Raw genomic sequence first — 1,223 nt, forward strand, 5'->3', positions numbered from 1 at the left:
CAGCCGCAGCTCATCCCGCAGCTGCTTGATCAGCTGCTGTCGCTCCTCTATGCTTTTACCCTAAAAAAAGACGGAGAAAAATCCGTTAAAAACCCAAATAAATGAAAACCGTCGCTCGCCTCGGCAGGAAGAGAGGACGAGGACCAGGAGCAAGAGTTTGGCCCATGGAAAACCAACTGCGCCGGAGCGGGATCATTCCGCCCAGGAGCCACCGTGCTGCTCAGAAACCCCCTTTGTCCCCACGTCCCTCTGAAAAGCAAAGCCCCAGCAGCAGATGGAGCCGAGCCGAGGAACTCCGCACCTTAAACATTTCCAGATTCGCCGCCTTCAGCCGCTCCTCCATCCGAGAGCTGGAGCGGGGACTGGACGCCTCGTTGTCGGAGAGGACGATGATGTCTGGGGAAGGGGTTAATCGGCCCCTGTCCTGGTCACTGCAGAGAAAAAATAGAAAAAAAAAAAATCCTGAGCCACACCACTGAGAGATGGGGGAAATGAAACAGGGAGAGTCGAGGCTGCCAGGAGCTGAGAGGAGGGGACGGGGGGGACACTTTGGCCCCATGTTGTTGGTGCGTCCTCAGAAAGATCGTCCCCGCTCCTCGCACGACGCTGGAGGTGAGGACGGGCTCCATCCCAAGCTGGCAGAAATTTCAGTCCTCCAGGACTATCTCAATATAAATCTATTTCGAAAGGTCACCTCGTAAAGGAAAATCTGAATAAATGCCCCACGCAGAGTCAAAAAACCCGCTTGAACCGTGACCTAGAAATCAGTAAATGAAAGGAGCAGCAACGGCAACAACCCGCCACTGGGAAAAAAAAAAAAAAAAAAAAAGAAATTAATGCTAATCCAGCAGTATCCAAGCTCCACACTTGTGGTGGCATCATTCAGAGATGCTAACAAAGCCCTTCGCTATCAGAATTTATTGGAGAGCCTCGGAAAAAGGGAACCAGTCCCATGCGACGCGGCAAGAGCAGCAGCTATCAGGGCGCTGGGCACGATGCCACCGGGACAGACGGAGTTATTGCTCCCGGACACGCTGGAAGGTCTTTGGAGGGAAGGAGATGCGCAGATTATCTCATCCGAAACGCTTGCACACCCCGGAGGAAGCGCGGGGCTGAATCCCGGTTCCCAGGCTCGGCTGGTCCACGGGTGCTGAGTCCGGAGCGGGATGCCCAGCTCACAGGGAGTTTTGCTGCAGCGTGGCTCCAAACCCTCAGAAAAAAAT

At 54.2% G+C, this 1,223-nt stretch overlaps 1 protein-coding gene across 1 annotated transcript in view; it reads right to left on the bottom strand.

The window, feature by feature from the left end:
* GATAD2B (GATA zinc finger domain containing 2B) overlaps positions 1-1,223 on the bottom strand; it is a gene marked incomplete at its 3' end in the record, with an annotated part of 6,105 nt that overhangs the window by 3,521 nt on the left and 1,361 nt on the right. Inside the window, exons 2-3 of the mRNA XM_010073151.1 lie at positions 302-431; positions 1-60 (exon numbers count right to left, since the gene is read on the bottom strand). Of these exons, the coding sequence (XP_010071453.1) occupies positions 1-60; positions 302-431 (190 nt within the window). The remainder of the gene's footprint in view (positions 61-301; positions 432-1,223) is intronic.

The sequence above is a fragment of the Pterocles gutturalis genome, unplaced genomic scaffold (genome assembly GCF_000699245.1).
Source record: "Pterocles gutturalis isolate BGI_N339 unplaced genomic scaffold, ASM69924v1 scaffold5087, whole genome shotgun sequence".
Taxonomy (NCBI): domain Eukaryota; kingdom Metazoa; phylum Chordata; class Aves; order Pterocliformes; family Pteroclidae; genus Pterocles; species Pterocles gutturalis.